Raw genomic sequence first — 20,308 nt, forward strand, 5'->3', positions numbered from 1 at the left:
ATTTGCCATCTGTGAAGCCACCTGGTCCTGGGCTTTTTTTTGTTGCAAGGTTTTTAATTACAGTTTCAATTTCAGTGTTTGTGATTGGTCTGTTTATACTTTCTATTTCTTCCTGGTTCAGTCTTGGAAGATTGTGCTTTTCTAAGAATTTGTCCATTTCTTCCAGTTGTCCATTTTATTGACATATAGTTTCTTGTACTAATCTCTCATGACCCTTTGTACTTCTGCAGTGTCAGTTGTTACTTCTTTTTCATTTCTCATTCTGTTGACTTGAGTCTTCTCCCTATTTTTCCTGATGAGTGTGGCTAACGGTTTATCAATTTTCTTTATCTTCTCAAAGAATCAGGTTTTAGTTTTATTGATCTTTGCTGTTGTTTCCTTCATTTCTTTTTCATTTATTTCTGATCTGATCTTTATGATTTCTTTCCTTCCGCTAATATTGGGGTTTTCTTGTTCTTCTTTGTCTAATTGTTTTAGGTGTAAGGTTAGGTTGTTTATTTAAGGTGTTTCTTGTTTCTTGAGGTAGGATTGTATTGCTATAAACTTCCCTCTTAGAACTGCTTTTGCTGCATCCCATAGGTTTTGGGTCGTTGTGTTTTCATTGTCATTTGTTTCTAGGTATTTTTTGATTTCCTCTTTGATTTCTTCAGTGATCTCTTGGTTATTTATTAGTGTACTGTTTAGCCTCCATGTGTTTGTATTTTTTACAGATTTTTTTTTCCTGTAATTGATATCTAGTCTCATAGCATTGTGGTCAAAACGATACTTGATATGATTTCAATTTTCTTAAATTTACCAAGGCTTGATTTGTGACCCAAGATATGGTCTATTCTGGAGAATGTTCCATGAGCACTTGAGAAGCATGTGTATTGTGTTGGTTTTGGATGGAATGTCCTATAAATATCAATTAAGTCCATCTTGTTTAATGTATCATTGAAAGCTTGTGTTTCCTTATTTATTTTCATTTTGGATATCCGTCCATTGGTGAAAGTGGGGTGTTAAAGTCCCCTACTATAATTGTGTTACTGTTGATTTCCCCTTTTATGGCTGTTAGTATTTGCCTTATGTATTGAGGTGCTCCTATGTTGGGTGCATAAATATTTACAATTGTTATATCTACTTCTTGGATTGATCCCTTGATCATTACGTAGTGTCCTTCTTTGTCTCTTGTAATAGTCTTTATTTTAAAGTCTATTTTGTCTGATATGATAATTGCTACTCCAGCTTTCTTTTGATTTTCATTTGCATGGAATATCTTTTTCCATCCCCCCACTTTCAGTCTGTATGTGTTCCTAGGTTTGAAGTGGGTCTCTTGTAGACAGCATATATATGTGTCTTGTTTTTGTATCCATTTAGCCAGTCTATGTCTTTTGGTTGGAGAATTTAATCCATCTATATTTAAGGTAATTATTGATATGTATGTTCCTATTACCATTTTCTTAATTGTTTTGGGTTTGTTATTGTAGGTCTTTTCCTTCTCTTGTGTTTCCTGCCTAGAGAAGTTTCTTTAGCACTTGTTGTAAAGCTGGGTTGGTGGTGCTGAATTCTCTTAACCTTTGCTTATCTGTAAAGGTTTTTATTTCTCCATCGAATCTGAATGAGATCCTTGCTGGGTAGAGTAATCTTGATTGTAGGTTTTTCCGTTTCATCACTTTAAATATGTCCTGACACTCCCTTCTGGCTTGCAGAGTTTCTGTTGAAAGATCAGCTGTTAACCTTATGGGGATTCCCTTATATGTTATTTGTTGCTTTTCCCTTGCTGCTTTTACTATTTTTCCTTTGTATTTAATTTTTGATAGTTTGATTAGTATGTGTCTCGGCGTGTTTCTCCTTGGGTTTATCCTGTATGGGACTCTCTGAGCTTCCTGGACTTGATTGACTATTTCCTTTCCCATGTTAGGGAAGTTTTCGACTATAATCTCTTCAAATATTTTCTCAGACCCTTTCTTTTTCTCTTCTTCTGGTACCCCTATAATTCAAATGTTAGTGCCTTTAATGTTGTCCCAGAGGTCTCTGAGACGGTCCTCAATTCTTTTCATTCTTTTTTCTTTAATCTGCTCCCTGGCAGTTATTTCGACCATTTTACCTTCCAGCTCACTTATTCATTCTTCTGCCTCAGTTACTCTGCTATTGATTCCTTCTAGAGTATTTTTAATTTCATTATTGTGTTGTTCATCACTGTTTGTTTGCTCTTTAGTTCTCCTTGATCCTTGTTAAATGTTTCTTGTATTTTGTCCATTCTGCTTCTGAGATTCTGGATCATCTTTACTATCGTTACTGTGAATTCTTTTTCAGGTAGCTTGCCTATTTCATCTTCATTTATTTGGTCTTGTAGGTTTTTACCTTGCTCCTTCATCTGTAACGTATTTTTTTGTCGTTTCATTTTATTTTCTTTGATGGGTGGTGTTGTATTCCTGTCTTACTGGTTGTTTGGCCTGAGACGTCCAGCACTGGAGTTTGCAGGCAGTTGGGTAGAGCTGGGGCTTGGTGCTGAGATGAGGACCTCCGGGAGACCTCACTCCGATTGATATTCCCTGGGGTCTGAAGTTCTGTGTTAGTCCAGTGGTTTGGACTCGAAGCTCCCACCACAGGAGCTCAGGCCTTACCTCCAGCCTGGGAATCAAGATCCCGCAAGCTTCGTGGTGTGGTTGAAAAAAAAAGGAAGAAAGAAAGAAAAAAAGGAGCCGTACAATATCAAAGAATAAAAAATAAAATAAAATTAGAAAGATAAAAAGTATATTAGGAAAAATAAAACTATAATTGAAACAACTGCAACAAGGTAAAACAAAACCACAACAGAAAAAAGAAAAAAAAACAGGGGTGGTAGGGAACAAGTCAAAAGGAGAGATCACTAACAAAGTATAAAGAATAAAATAAAATTAGAAAAATAAAAGATTAGGAAAAATAAAAAATATTAAAGAATCAACAACAATGAATCAACAATGTAAAATAGAACCCCAATCTAAAAGAGGAAAAAGGAAAAGAAAAAAGAAAAGCTTTGGCTATGGCGGCGGAGTTTAGGTGGCGGTGGAACTTAGGCAGGGACGGCTTTTAGGGTGGGGCGGGACCTAGGCGGGTGTGGGGGGTGACGTTTGAGTGTGGGGCCGGGCCTAGGCGGGTGACGTTCAAGCATGGGCGGGGCCTCTGCTTAGGACCTGGCAGAAGGGGAGAGGCTGCACGTTGGAAGTAGGGCCTCTGGAGTATGGAGTTCCGGAGTTTGGAGGTAGGGCCCTGCGTGCGGGTGTGTGGGTGGGGCTTAGGCCCAGCGCCTTGGAGGGGGTCTCCGAGTGTAGAGGTGGGGCCCTGGCTGGGGGTGCAGGGGCGGGGCTTGGGCTCTGCATGGCAGGAGGGAGGCTCCGAGGGCAGAGGATTATGCCCGGCAGCCCAGCAGGCTACCCAGTGCCTGAGTGGACAGGGAGAGCACTGGCCCCGTTGCCTTCTGTTCCTTCGTGCCCTCCCCCATCATCTCCCCCAGGGTCTCCCCCATCTCTACCCCTAACCGTGGGTAGGTCCCGCTGGGTGTAGGAACTCCTCCCCTCCCCCAGCCACCCCTCAGGGGTGCCGGTCCCGGAGGTCCGGCCTTTACTTTTGCTCCCCCTTCCCTCCCTCCTGCTCCCTCAGGATCCGTCTGACTGGAGGGGGCCTTGGCGGGCAGAGGATCGGGCCGGGATCTCAGCAGGCTCCCGGGGTCCCAAGTGGTCAAGGGAAACCTGGCCACGCTCCCTTTTGATCCTCTGCCCTGCCAGTGTTTCCCCAATTTCCCCCTTCGGGCATTGGATCCCTTCCCCTCTCCCAGCCGCCCCTCAGGGTCGCCAGCCCCGTCCCGCCTCCACTTGTCCTCCCCCCTCACTCCCCTCAAGTCCCACGTCCTACCTGGTCGCCGGGGGTTCTGCCCGTCCCCTTAGGTGTCTGCGGTCCCCCACCGGGGCCTGGTAGGTGCCCTGGTTGTGAGGAGACGCGAATTCCGCGTCCGCCTGGTCCGCCATCTGCTGGACTGACTCTTAAAGTACTCCAGTCCCCCTCCCCACCCGCAGTTGGGAGAGAGAGTAGAAAAGAGGCTTTCAGGATGTCAATAATTTTTGAAACTGGGTGAGAGGCTCTCTCTACTTCTGTGTATGTTTGAAATTTTCTATTAAAAAAATTGAGAACCAGTACGGAGAGTAGCCTGGAGTCAGTTTCTACCTCGTGAGAAGTACAGACTTATCGGCTTGCTTCCCGGTTGTGTATTAGATTGAACCCCCTTGAGGAGGCCAGAGGGTCTCCAACGTTACTTCTTCTGTGTGCTCTTCTGCCTCAAAGATTAGATGATGGTAGCCTGTTCCCAAATCAGAGAAAAAACGACCAATGAGTGCCGTGTGCAGCCTCTGGGCAGTGGAAGCAATCCCTCAAAAAAATTGGAGGGGTTGGGAAGATGTCTGAGCGGGCTTTCCAGTGAACCACGGACAGCCCCTCTGACCCACTGCCAGGGTGCACCTCATGCAGTGGAAACCGCAGATGTAAGTCCACGGATGCCAGGATCCACTGAACTTTCCCCCATGCAGCTCCAGCTGGCTCTGGAGGCCTCCCACCCCATGCCCTCACCCCGACCTTGTGCCCTCTCTCCTCCACTTGCTGAGGCTCTCCCAGCACGCCTGGATCCCCTGCCCAGCATCACTTTGTACAAAGATGCTGGAAAACCATTTGCTAAACAAGAGCCCACAGTGGCTCCACAGCGAGCACCACATCAAGTCACCCGGCTGCCGGGTCCTCCACAGCCCTCGTGTGGGTCTCTTTTCTGCCCCACCCAGCCCTCGGCTGGCTTTTCTCCTTCCTTGCTGACAGCTCATGCTCTACCTAACCTTGAAGTCCGTCGGAGCCCCCCTGGCTGGGTCGGAGGCCCTCTCCTCACCCTGCTTGCCCAGGACCCGCAGACTCAGCACATCCTGGCTTCAGTGGCAGCCTCCCGCGGAGAGCATCACTCACGCTGGTACCTCCAGCCCGACTTCTGTTCTGCGCCTGCCAGCCAAATGCCTGCTTCGCACTTAACACTTGGATGTCTCAGTGGCCCCTCACCTCACTCCAGCTTGTACCAGGCCTGACTCATTATCCTCTTTCAACCTTGCAGCGCCCCCCATCTTAGCCGACGGCACCAACATCTGCCCAGAGAACAGTCGGGGACCTGGGCCTCACCCACCGCCCCCATCCCATCCATCGCCAGGCCCTGCTGACGTCACCCCAGGAACCGCTCTCAGACACTCCATTCACCTCTCCCCTGTCCACTGCTTGCACCTTAGTCCACACCATCACTTCACCGAGATTAGGGTAATAGTCCGTCATCTGTCACTCTCCGCAGTAGGGCTAAGAGCTGATGTGGCCATAGGCCACTGGGAGGAACAGGCCTGGCTCTGCTTCTGGGGTCTCTCATTCCAGCAGAATCCCGGGGTTCTAGGCCTAGTTTGCCTGAGAGGTGGTAAGTGGTGGTACGTGGCCACTGCTTCCTATGTTAATGAATACCTGCAAGGTTAATACTGAGAATTTCATTTAAAATGTAGGCAAGTATGAAGGTAGCAATAATGATTTATATACATACCCCTTTTCCATTATCGAGCTTGGAAAATACTGAAAGTGTATAGAAATAAAAGTAGATCTTATAACTTTTGAGTCAATAATGGGTTTCCTTCCCTTCTCTGATCTGGTTATTCCTTAATTATTAATGTAAAAATGATTATTTTTGCCAGTATTTACATAACCAAGTAAACTAACAACTGGGTGTGGTAATTAAGCTAAATGCTTGGGAGTTCCCTGGTGGCCTAGTGGTTAGGATTCTGGCCTTTCACTGCTGTGCCCTGGGTTCAATCCCCGGTCAGGGAACTGACATCCCACAAGCCACGTGGGGCGGCCAAAAACAACAACAACAAAAAGCTGAATTCTTTGTAGTTGTCTCATCTGATGAATGCTTACACACCATATGCAAACCGCTGTTTTATCTGCAAATGACCCAGGTGAGAAAAAAAAAAAATCTGGATATGAAACAGAATATTGTGTGAATCATATCTAATTTTAAATATTTTAATTTATATACTTTCATGATTATAGGTCAATAAGAAATCCACTTTTCAGATTTTATTTCATTATAGAATATATTTGATAAGGATACATTACAAACAGAATCATCTTTAATACACATTGTTTACTGGCGCCCGGCATTTCCGCAGCCGGCTGGAGATGGAATAAAAAACGCTCCCCAATGTTCAGCTTCATCGGCCACTCTAAACAACCAGTGCTGTAGAGTTGATGGTTCAGTTCATTTAACTTGCCTAGAACAAGTAAAAATCTTAACATTCGTCTTTAAGTCTGTTTATTACTCTTCTATTTTAAAATCTGAGATACATTCCCCAATGTAAACAATAACCTTCAATCTGCCACACAACTGAAATGGATAAGGCCTTCTCTGTTTTACTCATCAGAGCGCAATCTTATTTCATAGCGTAATAAGCCGTCCATGCACAAAAGACAGGAAAAGAAGCTGCCCTTAGTACCTGGTGGAGCCTTCCAGACTTCTCCCCGCTGCAGGTGTATGGTACACTAGAGAGAGATCTTTTTGACTTGGTCTACTTGGTCTTAAAATACAAATATACAATGTCCGTAAGCATTAAAATAGTAAAGCCTAGCCTTACGTGTTCATTATGAATTGCTAAAATCCTATACAAGTACGATACCATATCATGCCAATTAATATACAGAGGAAGGTGGCTCGTTGTCTCCACCATTCACCAAGGGCCTGTGAGCGGGGAACAGAGGGGACGTGATTCGTGTAGGCGTTAGGTGGCTGACTGCATATGGTTAGGCAGACAGTCTAGCTGGAACTCTGAAATGCCTGGGTACCCTGCTGCAATAGTTAAGTGAATCTGGAGTAGAATCTGCTTAACACAAGAAGAATCTGACCCCTTTCTCACCAGCCTCCCAGAGGGAGCACTGAATGAAACCTTAGAAAATGTTAACCAAATAAAGTCTTATTTGCATTTCCTGATTCAGTTGTGCAAATCAGTTATCCATTCTCTTCCCCAACGACTTATCCTTTGAGGACCAGTTAATCAACAGCGATCACGATGCAGTACCTCGTTATCATAAATATCTGACTTAGCAACCTCCATGGTGAAACACTAAAGCCTATATACAATCTTTGAAAAGGCATTCTGTGACCGTTTTTGAAGAGTTCATAGAAAAGTTATGAAGGATACACCAGTCACTTCTCGATGTCACCGTAATGTAAACCTTGGCATCTTTTTTATATTAAGTGTTTTATATATTGTACAACAAAAGAGAGACCTGAATGGCTGACCTGCTGTGATGCTCACCGATCCACTAAGCTAAGGTAACCAGTAAAGGGCATAATTTTCCTGAGGTTTGTGAGAACTCTTCAAACAAAGCAGAAATCACAGTGACCGAGTGAGCGAAACTCGAGTCTGTACCTCCTGGCCCGTTCTGCTCCCCTGGGTTCTTGCCGGGACTAAATGACCCGCCACTGCATGATGCTCGTGTCTTTGCCGCCAGTGGAGATAAGGTGGCTGTCTTCACAGAGGAAATCGACGTTGGTGACGTGACTGCTGTGCCCGCTGTACACGTGGCTGGGAGCCTGGGGAAGAATGACACGGAGGGAGCCGAACGCAAAGCCATTGAGGCGGGGTTGGAAGTGCTGGACGTCTACATTCGTGCCAAACCACACGGAGCCCCTGTACATTGAGAATCTGGTCTGGAGGGGACGAATGCGGGCAGGGAGAGGTTCAACCCCAGAGGCTGCACCAGGCACAGGCCGGCCCAAAGGAGGGAGGACCGGATGCAGGGGTGGAGGGGAGGGTCTTCTAGGAGGAGGGTCAGGTCTGGGAAGAACGAAGAAGGGTGTTCCAGGAACTGGTGTGGGCTCGGCTCAGCACGGCTGGAGCAGAGGGAGCCGTGGTGGACAGCAGAGGGGGGAGGCCCACGAAGTGCAGAGGAGGACAAGCCAGCACCACGTGGGGGGGCGGGGTTCTCCCCAGAGGGCAGTGGAGGGGGACCTGGAGTGCTCTGGGGCAGCCGAATGACGGTCACCCCTGCATCTGTGACTGGTGGCATCACTCACAGCACCTTTCTATTCAATTACCAACAGGCCAGGCAGTAAGTGCGCCCCGTGGGGTGAGGCTAGAGAAGAAGATGAGCCTTTACCCTGAACTGTGAGCAGGGGTAGGAGAAGAGGTGCACTTTGCCAAAGTCGTCACCGGTTGACAGGAGTTTTTTCTCGTGGGCCCGACAGGCAGCATTGATGTCGGTTCCGTCCGAGCCTTCTGGCCACACTCCTAAAACAAAGACCCCAGACAGAGCACTGGAAATACCAGGACACAGGGCCACACTGTGTGGGGACTGGCCATCGAACTCCCACGAAAATAGAAATGTCCCCGATTTAGAAACCACGCCCAAGGAACGCTTCGTCTCAGATGATCTCCCTGCAGGCTGTTCCAGGAAACCCTCACTGCGTATACTGTTCTGCTGCATGAGAGTCGCAGTGACAGGCCTTCAGGGCTTCCACCTCTTTCGGGCCCCTTCTTGACGCTACATCAGAAAGCAGGCCAGAATCCCTGGTTCTGGACATGATGGCTTTCTTTATCCCCAAAGCATCTGATGGGAAGCTGACTAGTCCTAAGCCTGCAGTTTCCTAACTTTTCTTTTTTGGGGGTAACTCTTTACATATGAGAGGCCCTCCAAAGAGCTTTTTAACTCTGGGACTGCCTGTGTGTTTCAGGCGTTTCTTGGTGTCAGCCCTTCATGGCTTCTGTCTGCCTGGTGGCACTGGGCAGGTGGGGTGTCTGCTCACTGTGGGCCGGGTGATGCAGCAGCTCTGACTCCACAGCCCTGTGCCCAGGTGGGCCTGGGGTGTGGTCTGGGGGATGGGATCTCCTGACCATTGCTTCAGGAAACCCTGTTGGTCCCAATAACTTTGGATATGAGAGAGCTGCATGCACATCAGTTTCCTAACAGGCAGATCTAGAGTAAACCCAGGGCGTCCTAGCATTCAACACCAGAAGATGGCAAAACGCCAGCCCTAAGGAGACCTGTGAACTTCTGACCAACTTACTGACTTGCAGTCATACATAAAGAGATTATAAGTACTGCCTTTTCTTTTTTTATTCTACTAAATTGTGACAATTTATTTTAGACCGTTTATAAACATATTCCTAATCTAAACTTTGAAGGAGGTGAAAAATTTAGTTTAAGGGCCAAAAAGATACAATCAGTCTAACAAATGGTAAATAAATTGATAGGGAACCATCTGGTCCATTTATCGAGGACGTTTGGCACTACCTCATACAAGCGTTCTAGAGAATTATCTCAGGACCCATTTCGTATGAGAGAAAAGGGTTCTGGTTCCTCTCGCCTGGCCATAGCTGGGCAAGCCCTGGCCCTTCCCCAGGGCTGCGGGGAGTGTGTCCTGTGGGGTCCACGGGGTAGCAGAGCAGTTTGAAGCCGACCAAGAGACTTCACTACTATTCGAAAGTCATTCTAAAAGTAGATACAGCCTACATCTGAACAGAATGAAAGGCGCAGAAACCTTACCAAAGACGTGGAATCCCAAAGTGCAGGTGTATGTGGCCCATTCGATGTCTCTCGTAGTTTCCACACTTACGACTTGCTTACAAGCAGAGGGAATCCCTGGAAAGGCAAATGCAGGTCTGGTGACATCAGTGCCAAAGCCCCCTCTCCTTCTTGGGCAAGGCTGGGCCCTCGGAGCCAGGCCCCATCGGCTACAAAGCCCTCTGGGAGGGGGACACCATCCACCTCCCAGCTCTGCGGGGACCATGCTCACTGCCCAAGGCCCAGGGCCTCGGTGGGGACCCCACTTCTTCCGCTTCTTCTCATCTCCTCTGGGTCTGTTCCCCAGTCTGGCTTCTTTTCTTTGACCACCTCTGGTTCTGAGGCCCCTGTCTGCTCACGGTTCCCCTGGATACAACTCCACCCCCTGCGGTCAGGCTCCCTAGCCCTCTCCCAACATACACTTGGGCACACGCGCGCGCGCACACACACACACACACACACACACACACCCATCCCTTCAGCTCCGAGTTAGGAATGGAAGCTTACAGAAACCAGTCATACCAAGTACCTGTGGCGTTGCAGGTGATTTGTTTGTTCCCCAGTTAAACTCTCACTAGTGGAGTATAAGACCATGTCTGAGAAGATTCTAGACCCATGGCCTGTCCCTGAAAACCATCCCCCACTCCTGCCCCATATCAGGCAGGGCCTCCTGCCCCGCCCGAGGGAGGCCCCTTCCCTCCAGCACCAGCAGCCCTGCCCAGGCCTGCTCCTCAACGAGGGGGCGCCCACCTCCCCACCCACTGGCTCCTGATGCCTGTGGCCTTGTATCTGAGATGATACTTCCTCTTCCTTAAAATGGGACAAGCCAGAAAGTGCTGTGGATCAGCTGAGAGCCTGTGGGTGAAGCACACTGCACTTGCTGGTACCTTCCGCCGGGGCAGAGACCGGGCCCTCCTCTGCCCTGGGACCCTGCACTTGGCGCGCGGCAGGTGCCTGCCAGATGCTGGAGGAAGCAGCGCACGGCATGTAGCATGCGCTCGGCAAGTGCAGCCCCATCCTTCATGCCTCCACTGCGCGGCCCTGCCTGGGCTCAGACCTGGCCAGGAGGGGCTGAGGGAGGAGGAGGGGCCCAGGGGGCTGTTGGGTCTCTGCCGTGAGGGTGATGCCTTCACGAGGGGCCATCCCTCTTGCCGGGACAGCTCTGACCCACTCTCTCTGCCTCTCCCTGCAGGGCCCCACCTTCTCCTCCTGGGGGCCCAAACCCCAAGTATCTCAGTGCCAAGGCGGAGGTGTCCAGCCCAACTCCTGTACTGTGCAGAGGAGGGGCCCAGGCCCAGAGACGCCATCGCGTGGGTTTTTGCAGGAGGCCCCATTTGGTCTCAGAGTGAAGGTTCTACGTGATCTGCACCCAGACCACACCTGGGGAACCACTCACAGTAAAGGATTTCATAGTCTCCGGAATTTGACATGAGGAATTGTGAGTTTACAGACCAGTCCAGGTGAGTGATGAAGCTGGAATGACCCTGGGAGAGAACACATGGGTGAGTTTCACTTGCCTTACAGATTCCCACCCACACTGTCGTAACGTGACAAACAACCGCACAGACCCACGAGGAGTGACCAGCACGCTCACCGAGCACTTGCCGACCCGTGCGTACTTCCTCCCATTGTCACTGACTCCGTATATGTAGATGCAGTTGTCATGGGAGCCTATTGCTAAGAAATTCCCATCTGCAAAAACACGCGGGATTACATTTCAGTTGTTACGAATAAACATTTTATCAATTACAAGCGATAATGCTAGTGGCCATTACAGAGTTAGAAAAAATAGCCATGAATTATTTCAAAGAGACAAAATTTGCTTTTAAATCACTCCTATACCACTTCCAAAGCTATCTTTTGAAAATCCACATCTGATCAGATTCTGCCCCTTAAAAAAAACCTTCCCTGGCTGTCCCCACTGCTGAACGATCAAGACTCAGTTCCTCAGTGGGGTCCCCAAGGCCCGCCAGGATGCGGCTGCATCACTCCTCCCTGAGCAGACCGGGTTCTCTCAGGCCTCTTGCACACTTCCTCCTGCCCACCCCCTCCCCCCCGCCTGGAAGGCCCTCCCCTCACCTCTGCACACGCTGCCCCTCCCCCCCGCCTGGAAGGCCCTCCCCCTCACCTCTGTGCACTCTGCCCCCTCCCCCCAGCCTGGAAAACCCTCCCCCTCACCTCTGCACACACTGCCCCCCTCATCCCCAGCCTGGAAGGCCCTCCCCTCACCTCTGTGCATGCTTCCCCTCCCCCCTGCCTGGAAGGCCCTCCCCCTCACCTCAGTGCACACTGCCCCCTCCCCACATGCCTGGAGGGCCCTCTCCCCTCACCTCTGTGCACACAGCGCCCCCCTTATTCCCCCGCCGCCCCGCCTGGAAGGCCCTTCCTGCCGCTCTTCCAATGGGCCATCAGTTGGCATCTCCTTTACCCAGGTTCCTGGCATCAGGAAGCCTTAAGGAATCAGGCCGTGATGCTCGTGTAGAAACACAAGGGAAGGCGCCCACTGTCATGTAAAAGCAGAGCAGTCCCTGTCGCTGGCAGATGAACCTGCCAAGTGTGAAGCCGGAGTGGGGAGGCCCAGGATGCACTGGGACGGAAGCGGGGCCTGAGAGACTAGCCTGGAGGGGGTCAGACCTTCCTGGGGCCAGGAACCGGAAGGAAGGAGAAAGGAACCACATGGGGGCCGGACAACCTGCACCCAGAATGGAGCCTAGAGGAGGGGGGGGTCTCTGCCCACGAGCTCGGGGACAGCAAATGCGTCCCTCCTCTCACTGAGCGCCAGTTCCTCCATCCACGAAGCACGGCACCTTCTCATCGAAATGCAGAGGATTCCCTTGGACAATGTCTGTAAAGGTCCCGGTGGTCACTGGCACATCATGAGGTCAATAAGGGTTCTCCCCCCACCTCTTCCCCCTGGTTTTCCTTCTCGCAAGGTAGGAAGACCTACAGGAAATAGCATGGCCTGGCACCATCAGGAAATGGTATTTTCGGAAGTCTTGGCCAATGCCTGGCCAAAATCAAGGTGTTGGCAAGTCCGAGTTAGCCTGTCCAAAGCAGGACTCATGAGGGGGTGGGGTAAATGGGCCGAGGACTGCCTTAGCTGGGGGATGGGCCACCTTCTGCTGCTGATGGTTCTAGAGAAGGCCAGAGAGCTGCCCGGCAGACCACCTGCACTTGGTCCTCCAACTGACCAAGCCCTGACAATAATGATGATGACAGTAAACAGTAAATGCTAACAAGAATTACTATCAAATAATTATGAGTCGACATTTGTTGAATAACTACTATGTACCAGTACTATTCTAAACTCTTCCTATATTAACTTACTTAATCCTCATAGACCCCTGTGAGGTGGATATTATCTCCACTTTTCAGGAGAGGAAACTGAGGCATGGATGATAAAGTAACTTGCACAAGGTCACACAGGTTTAGAGAAGCTAGGATTCGAACCCAGCAGTCTGACTAGAGCCTGAGCATTTCTTTGCTAAATGCCATTGCCCCTGTGACAAAGAATAACAGTAAAGAACAGCTGAAAATCTGATAAATGATGTACGCACCCTGGCTTGTACACTCTTTTTATTAACATCTTTATTGCAGTATAATTGCTTTACAATGGTGTGTTAGTTTCGGCTTTATAACAAAGTGAGTCAGCTATACATATACACATATCCCCATGTCCCCTCCCTCTTGCGTCTCCCTCCCACCCTCCCTATCCCACCCCCCTAGGTGGTCACAAAGCACCCAGCTGATCTCCCTGTGCTATGCTGCTGCTTCCCACCAGCTATCTACGCTTGTACACTCCTAAGCACAACGATCTTTAGATAAGAACGACCGTATCATTTGTTAGCTCTAAAATAATGAGCTCTCTCTCATCGTGGAACCATTTGTTATGATTTTGTCTACTCCACCTTTTATGATTTTGACGACTCTAAGTTCCTCATAAGTGAAACCATACAATATTTGTCTTTTGGTGACTGGCTTATTTCACTCAGCAAGATGTCAAGGTTCTTCCACGTTGCAGCATGTGTTAGAATTTCCTTCCTTTTTAAGGCTGAATAATATTCCACTGTATATCACATTTTACTTATCCATTCATCTGTTGATGGACACCTGGATTGCCTCCATGGTTTAGTTATTGTCAATAAGGATGCTATGAACATGGGTGTACACAGACCTCTTTGAGACTCTGCTTTCAATTCTTTTGGGTATGTATCCAGAAGTGGAATTGCTGGACCATATGCTAATTCTACTTTGAATTTTTTAAGGAACCGCTGTTCTGTTTTCTGCAATGGCTGCACCACTTTACATTCCCACCAACAGTGCACATTTCTCCACATCCTCACCAACACTTGTTGTTTTCGGTTTTTTTTTCTTTCTTTTTTTTTGTGGTACGCGGGCCTCTCACTGCCGTGGCCTCTCCCGTTGCGGAGCACAGGCTCCGGACGCGCAGGCTCAGTGGCTATGGCTCACTGGCCCAGCCACTCCGCGGCACGTGGGATCTTCCCGGACCGGGGCACGAACCCGTGTCCCCTGCATCGGCAGGCGGACTCCCAACCACTGCGCCACCGGGGAAGCCCTGTTTTCTGTTTGTTTTGATAGTAGCCATCTTAGTGGGTGTGAGATGGCGTCTCATTGTAGTTTTGATTTGCATTTCCCTAATGAGTAGTGATCTTGAGCACCTTCTCACATGCTTACTGGCCATTTGTATGTCTTCTCTGAAGAAATGCCCATTCGAGCCTTTTGCCCATTTTTGAGTGGGTTGCTAGTTTTTCTGCTGTTGCTCCAGGAACACATGCACAGTTGCCTGTCAGGGGACTGGAGGTGAGGGGTGGGTCGCTGCCTCTGTGCTAAGAGCTGAAACTGACTGAAATTATCTGCAACTTACCATCCAAGTCTTTCTCTGGAAGTTGCAAGCCTTCAATAGACTCTGGCTTTCCAAAACAGTTCTATCAGACAGATTCTGCCAGCTGCTGTCTAGGTGGAGAGACAGATTCCTGCTGGTTCCTACTCACCATCTTCCCAGAATCTTCTCTCAAACCCCCCACTTAAAAGTCAACTTTGAGGTATAATCTACACACAATAAAATGCACATATTCTAAGAGTTTTGACAAAAATACCCGTATAACTACCATCTCCATATCTGTTTTTTTTTTTTTTCTTTTTTTTGCGGTACGCGGGCCTCTCACTGCTGTGGTCTCTCCCGTTGCGGAGCACAGGCTCCAGACGCGCAGGCCCAGCGGCCATGGCTCACGGGCCCAGCCGCTCCGTGGCACGTGGGATCTTCCCGGACCGGGGCACAAACCCGTGTCCCCTGCATCGGCAGGCGGACTCTCAACCACTGCGCCACCAGGGAAGCCCCATATCTGTTTTTAAAGATGAATTAAAAATAGGATTTCACAATCTCCCTTGGCAATTCACTTCTAACAGCCTAATGAGATTGTAATTTCTCCTTAAAATTCGAAATAGAAAGTTTTCATGTAACGGTTTAAGCTCATTCATAAATATGGAATAAAACTGTCTGCCTAATACATCACAACCAAGCAGTTTCAGTCAATATGCTAATCAGCGGCCAGATGAAACCCAAGCGCTGCCTATCTCTCGGACCTCCAGAGCACTTTCTCATCCCGTGAACCACGTCCTCTCACCCATAAACTCTCTATGCCTCACCCCCAGCTTTCTCAGAGAGTACAAAATTCCTAAACTTACTCGACTAAAAGAAGCGGGCATTTGGTCCCAAATAAAAATCAGCTGGAGGACTGACTCATAAGAACAGAGAGCAGGGGTCTGGTCACCTGGAAGAGAAAGATAACACCATAGCCAGTTTCACTGATTGCCTCTTTACAAGGTTTGGGGATGGGTTTCCACACAGCTCTTAACTAAGTCCAACAGTATTTTAAGAGCAGGGAGAATTTGTCCAGCTGTACAAATGACGAAACTGAGGTTCAGTAACTTGCCTAAGACGACACAGCTGAGTGCGTGGCACGGCTTGACCTGGGCCGGAAGGACGAGTGAACCGTGGGCATGGGAGACAGTGCGCCCGGTGGGAGCACAGCAGGGTCTCCAGGGTAGCTGTACGGCTGCTGTGCACCCGCCCTGCTTGTCACACGGGGCAGGTGATTTGGGGCTCCGCAGGAGACTGCTGCACCTGGACGGGGAGCATGCCTGGTGGAGTGCAGGCTTGGGGACGTTGTGTGGGCAGGAGAGAGGTTGGCTGGGTGGCAGGGGCTGCATCCCAGCGGGTCTCTAGTCCCACCTGGGCAGCAGAGGTGGGATTCGATGCTGGGGTGATGCAAATGAACACCAGATTCTGATTCATTCTTATAAAAGCAGAGAAACTCCATGTCTCAATGATACGGGTAAGATTAAAGAAGAGATCAATATAATCACATGAGCAATGCATTAGTTCATTGTGATTTTCCCTTTTTCATCTTCACGTTTAGGGTTTTAGATTTTTAATCCAAGTTTCAACTGGTTGAAACTAGACCAGGCCGGCTAAGTATTTGCAGTTGGGCTTAACGAACATGAAATTATCTTCTTCCAATCTCCATTCTTCTTTTAAAAAATTTACAAATTTAATCCAATCAAAACTCCATTGGTCCACCGACAAAGTGCTCTGTAAGGTTCCTGATGTGCGTGTCAACTTTGAGAACTGTCCCTACTACAATTCTATATTTAATGAACCTACGAGGGGCCTGGCAATCGTAGTTGACTATGGTTTCAGTAAAAATTCACATAACGTTAGCTTATTAGCATTAGGCCATCTTATGTAAGGTATTTCATAAATGAAAACATGTAATAAAATGTGACTGAAACGGTTATCAGATGATCCATTGAAATGCTCTAGGTTTGTGGTTCCCAGGATGCCAAAGAACCCCTCCACAAGCCCATACCCTCTGGGCGATTCTAATGCACGCCAAAGGCTCTGCTTCACCGGCTCCCAGCGTGCACCTGTGTCTGGGACTATCGCTCTGAACCTCCCACTTCAACCAAAGGCCAGATACAGGTTATTAGCCGCTGAAACCTGGGCCTCTCACTAGTGCCTGCGGAATTGAGAAATTATCTGAAAGATTTAGTTCTCAGGCCACACGGTTAACTTCAGGAAGCAACTGCTCACCTCTCACCATCCCTGCACAACATAACGTCAACCTTAAAGGGGATTTACAAAGCAGTCTCACTTCCACCTGAGCTCATCCTACACAACCCATCTGCGGCAGTAGGTAGGTGTCTGCTAGCGAAGAAACGTAATCATGCGGAAGCCCGGGGAAGGCGTTCTGGCTTATTCATGATTTAACTTGAATTTTCGGCTAGCTAAAACAGCCTATGGGTGGCCTAGCAAACACGCCGTACACCTGCTTTACTCACTAAAGAAAAGGGTGCCTTGACCAGAAGTAAAGAATACCCACGTTAAAAATGAAGATTAAATGCCTCTCTTCCTGGGACGCCGGTGCTGCTCTGCCCTCAATGATAAGATTCCTTTTCCAGGCACCAGGTGCCGTCCTGACTTGCTGTGTATGTGCTGTTCTGTTCTTTCTTTTAAACCTTGAAGAAATGTATCCCTGACTTGTGTGAAGTTCTTTGTTCCGACGCAATATAAAACTGCTGAAACCATGCTTCTCTGGAGCAGTGCCGCAGAATTATCTGAGAGGCTGTCTCCTGGGCTTTGGTCCTCACTTTGGCTCAGTTCTATGCCTATTAGAGATTGGCTTATTGATTATTTCCATCTACATTGCTTGGCGTAGCTGGCAGGATATCAGAAAAACCCACGTGGGGTCACCTGGAGTCTACTTTTCTCCCCCCAGCCTTTGATATTTATTTATTTATTTATTTATTTAGGGCTGCATCGGGTTTTAGTTGAGGCACGTGGGATCTTTCATTGTGGCGCACGGGATTCTCTCTAGTTATGGCGTGTGAGCTCCAAGGCGCATGGGCTCTGTAGTTGCAGCACGTGGGCTCTCTAGATGAGGCGTGCAAGCTCAGTAGTTGTGGCGCACGGGCTTAGTTGCCCCGCAGCATGTGGGATCTTGGTTCCCTGACCAGGAATCGAACCTGTGTCTCCTGCACTGGAAGGCGGATTCTTTACCACTGGACCACCAGGGAAGTCGCTGGAGTCTACTCTGGATGGATGCTGGGTAGCAAACACGGACCCTTTGAGCCCCAGCCCCAGCCCCCCAGCTTCACAGCACTCTTGAGGTTGGTTGGTTCGGGGAGTTTTTCCTGACGTCTGGATCTTCTTGTATGAAGTGGCAGTCCATGACTTTTATTTGAGCTGCTACCTTAAGACCTGGACTCTTAAGGGGGTACCAGTACATTTCCTAGGTGAAAGGAACCTAGCGGGAAGTTCCAGGCAAGGGATCTAGATGGAGTTTCCAGGTAAGAAACCTAGAAGAAATTTCCAGGCAGGAAAGGCCTAGAAGGAACTTTGGGGTAAACTGGGTTGGTTGACTTTTTTTAAAATGTGGCTTAAAATTGGAAAGATTTGTACTGTATAATAAAATGATACTGAAATCAGGAAGTTGTGCTTCTAACGCCTAACGGCTCCCAGACAGGCCAGCCACTCACTGGAACTCCGGCTGGCTTCTACAATTGTAGAAATGATCTAGCTCTAAAATGGCCAGAATGGGACTCTTCTGACATTCTAAAACTGAGTTTTGCATGTGCAATTAAAGAAAGCTGGCTCGGGCTTCCCTGGTGGCGCAGTGGTTGAGAGTCCGCCTGCCGATGCAGGGGACACGGGTTCGTGCCCCGGCCCGGGAAGATCCCACATGCCGCGGAGCGGCTGGGCCCGTGAGCCATGGCCGCTGAGCCTGCGTGTCTGGAGCCTGTGCTCCGCAATGGGAGAGGCCACAACAGTGAGAGGCCCGCGTACCGCAGAAAAAAAAAAACAAAGCTGGCTTGATAAAACATTATTTTTCAAAATTCTGACCTGAGACAATAAAAGTACTCCTTTTTATGCTTGAATAAAAGTATTCAAGCAAATTTGAAGGTATAACTCTTATCATGTCCTTGAAATGCAAGCACAGCCCACACTGCCTGAGACCACAGCCTTGGCTCAACTAGTAGAACCTAAAACTGCAGAAAAGGGGAAATGAGACCTTTAGAAACTCAAGCAGGAAAACTATGAGATCTCTGTCTGTCTATCTGGATGTGTGTGTGTCTGTATGTACATTATAAATATAGCATGTTTCTACCTCCAAATGATATTATCAAAATTAATTTGAAAAAGAGCTCTATTTAATTGACTTAGAAGTAAGTGCTTACCAATGAAATATTTCTAACTACAACAAGAAACTAACCCCTCACATTTTTAAAGTATCATATGATCCAGGATTAATCTTTAATAAATGAAAATAAGTTTAAGTTGTTGGTTTGGTTAACACAGACACGTCTTTAAGTCATCAACATTAAGTATAATACTTTTATTATACCTAGGTTTATTGAAAGTCAATTAAGGGACTTCCCTGGTGGTGCAGTGGTAAAGAATCCGCCTTCCAATGCAGGGGACGTGGGTTCGATCCCTGGTCAGGGAACTAAGACCCCACATGCCGCGGTGTAGCTAAGCCCGTGCGCCACAACTACTGAGCTTGTGTACCTCAACTGGAGCCCATGTGCTGCAAACTACAGAGCCCTTGACGGTTGCTTGGCTCTCCCTGTTCCCTGGAAAACCCCATTTTTGTTTGATGGGTTAAAGCCTTCTCTTGCTGCAAGGCTAATGTCCTCACAATGACAAAGAAACTGTTAGAAATTGTGTTTTCCACTTGGGATATACTTTCCACAGTGTCCAGTGATCAAAGGCACCCATGTCACTGGGCAAATCATATAAGCCTTAACAAAAACCTTACAAATTTCTTGAAATTATCACTGTCACTATCACCCTCAATCGTCAGGCAAGGTCAACAGAACTGATGGAAAAACTGGACTCAAGTGGAACAAAAATTAATTACATGGGATTGAATGAACTGATAAATATGATTATAATTTGTGTGACTTTCATCTGAAATATTACTGGCTTTTAATCTTTGTTTTCCAGATAAGGGAACCTTTCCCCTTAAGCTAATTATGACTTACAGCAATTTAGTAAATTATACCTTTGTAAACAGAATTGAAGCATTTATCTTTTCTTTCTACCTGACCTCTCCAGAATTTGGAAACTCTTAGGTTCCCAGCAGCCTTTCCAGGTGAATAAGGAAGGCCCCTTCCTGGCAGGTGTAGTAACCTCAAGATATTTTGGACCTTGAGAAAAGAGGAATTCACCTAAGTCTGTAGGTATTGCAGGCAGAATCTAATGGCACGTCTTTGGTGTGGCTTTCCTGGCTTTGAGAGGGCTTTTGAAAGTTCAATTTGAAATCCCCTATGAAAAGTTCCAGCAAAGCCAAATTTAAAAGAGCCTAGGGCTTCCCTGGTGGCGCAGTGGTTGAGAGTCCGCCTGCCGATGCAGGGGACACGGGTTCGTGCCCTGGTCTAGGAAGATCCCACATGCCGCAGAGTGGCTGGGCCCGTGAGCCAAGGCCGCTGAGCCTGCGCGTCCGGAGCCTGTGCTCCGCAACGGGAGAGGCCACAACAGTGAGAGGCCCGCGTACTGCAAAAAAAAAAAAAAAAAAAGAGCCTATATGATCAATTACATTTATGTAAGTAATCAGGCCAAGTTTACTGAAACCAGACGTATTTTGCAAACAATTTAGTCTTAATTTGACTATATTTGGTAAAAATGAGGATTATCTATTTA

General features: G+C 48.1%; 1 protein-coding gene across 4 annotated transcripts in view; it reads right to left on the bottom strand.

Moving 5' to 3' along the window:
- Positions 1-6,087: 6,087 nt before the first annotated feature.
- The window catches only part of EML1 (EMAP like 1), a 197,211-nt gene continuing 182,990 nt past the window's right edge, over positions 6,088-20,308 (bottom strand). For all 4 annotated transcript variants that reach the window (XM_060161649.1, XM_060161470.1, XM_060161729.1 and 1 more), the window contains 5 exons: positions 11,180-11,277; positions 10,982-11,069; positions 9,568-9,663; positions 8,182-8,312; positions 6,088-7,615 (listed from right to left, as the gene is read on the bottom strand). In XM_060161649.1, coding sequence (XP_060017632.1) covers positions 7,490-7,615; positions 8,182-8,312; positions 9,568-9,663; positions 10,982-11,069; positions 11,180-11,277 — 539 coding nt within the window. In that variant the 3' untranslated portion in view covers positions 6,088-7,489. The remainder of the gene's footprint in view (positions 7,616-8,181; positions 8,313-9,567; positions 9,664-10,981; positions 11,070-11,179; positions 11,278-20,308) is intronic.

Source organism: Lagenorhynchus albirostris, chromosome 1 (assembly GCF_949774975.1).
Source record: "Lagenorhynchus albirostris chromosome 1, mLagAlb1.1, whole genome shotgun sequence".
NCBI lineage: Eukaryota > Metazoa > Chordata > Mammalia > Artiodactyla > Delphinidae > Lagenorhynchus > Lagenorhynchus albirostris.